The 1,526-nt window shown below is 35.2% G+C and overlaps 1 protein-coding gene across 1 annotated transcript; it reads left to right on the top strand.

The window, feature by feature from the left end:
- The first annotated feature begins 220 nt into the window (after nucleotides 1-220).
- LOC121321196 (olfactory receptor 6N1-like) lies at nucleotides 221-1,180 on the top strand. Its single transcript, XM_041260097.1, has one exon. The coding sequence runs from the start codon at nucleotides 221-223 to the stop codon at nucleotides 1,178-1,180; it is 960 nt and encodes a 319-aa protein (XP_041116031.1).
- The last annotated feature ends 346 nt before the right edge of the window (nucleotides 1,181-1,526 follow it).

Here is a 1,526-nt window from a genome sequence, read left to right as displayed (position 1 = left end):
TGTTTGTTAATCCACTTAGAAAAAGAAATGTAACATCACTTTTTTTTTTTAAAACACTATTGTACGCCGTTGGCATGTTACTTAAATTAATTGTAATATCAGTGATGGTTTTATGCCAGATTTATGCTCTTTTCGCAGTAACATTAGAAGATAATTTGGTAAGTAATAATGTTTAAGAAGCAAAACATACAATGACGTTTTTGTACTTTGTCTTCCAGATATGTTCCAGTTGCCGGATTCTAACAGGAGCAATTTTACAGTCAGAGAGTTTGTCATTGCTGGTGGAGAACGGAGTCTTGAAGAGTTCTATACAGAACTTTCTGTCTCCCTTCTGTTGGTCTACCTTATAACTTTGATAGGGAACCTTGTGATTATAGTTTTGGTACTGGTAGACCACAGACTTCACACCCCAATGTATTATTTTCTTTGGAATTTGTCTTTTGTTGACATAATGATTACAACAACTGTTATCCCCAAAATGTTAGCAGTGTGTTTGATGAAAGACAATGTGATTTCATTTGAGGGTTGCTTTTTACAAATGTATTTCTTTCTATCTTTTGAATGTACTGAATGCTTTCTTCTGACTGTAATGGCCTATGACCGGTATATTGCTATATGTAAGCCTCTGCATTATAGTACTATTATTACAGACAGAACGTGTGTCATACTTGTAGCCATAGCCTGGATTTTAGGGTTGTTAGGGACCATCACATCAGTGAGTTTAGCTACTCAGTTGCCATTTTGTGGACCAAATAAAGTAATCTATTGGTTTTGTGATTACCCACCTGTTGTTCAACTGGCCTGTACAGACACAACATTTTTAATCGATCTGGCCCTTGCAGTTGCAATGATTGCAATTTATATTCCATTTTTGATAGTTGTTTGGTCTTACATTAGAATAATCATTTGCATTTTCAGAATACGATCTGGTGACGGTCGCCGTAAGGCTTTTTCAACTTGTTCTTCACATCTTATGATTGTTCTTGTATATTTTTGTTCCAGTGCATTTGTTTACATCGTTGTAAAGATTGAAAATATATCCTCTGATACACGTACCTTACTCGCTGTATGCTACTCCTTTGCAACCCCAATGGCAAACCCCATCATTTATAGTTTAAGAAATAAAGAAATAAGGGATTCTTTTGTAAGACACACTGCAGTAAATAGAGTATTTCCTTGAACTCTTCATACTCAGTCTATTTGTGCCAGTGGTTTCATGACTAAGAAAACCTAACACTCACATGAGATATATAAGCTGTATAGCAGAAGAATATTACACTTCAATAAAATGATGCAACAAATCTAAAGACACATTCAGAGCTTAATAAGATGTTATACCCCATTCAAACTCAATGTGTCATGGACATGCATGTTTGATTCCAGAATCACTGAGCATGAGTAATCTCCCAAATTCCTGAAAATGATGCCAAATTAGTTTATTCAGGGGAAAAAAAGTCAAAATTGCAATCTTTTGTTTTTTCATTCACGTTCAGTGCTGTGCATACAAGTAAGATGCATTGCCCAGG

The sequence above is a fragment of the Polyodon spathula genome, chromosome 9 (assembly GCF_017654505.1).
Source record: "Polyodon spathula isolate WHYD16114869_AA chromosome 9, ASM1765450v1, whole genome shotgun sequence".
NCBI lineage: Eukaryota > Metazoa > Chordata > Actinopteri > Acipenseriformes > Polyodontidae > Polyodon > Polyodon spathula.
This window is presented reverse-complemented; position numbering and strand designations above follow the sequence as displayed.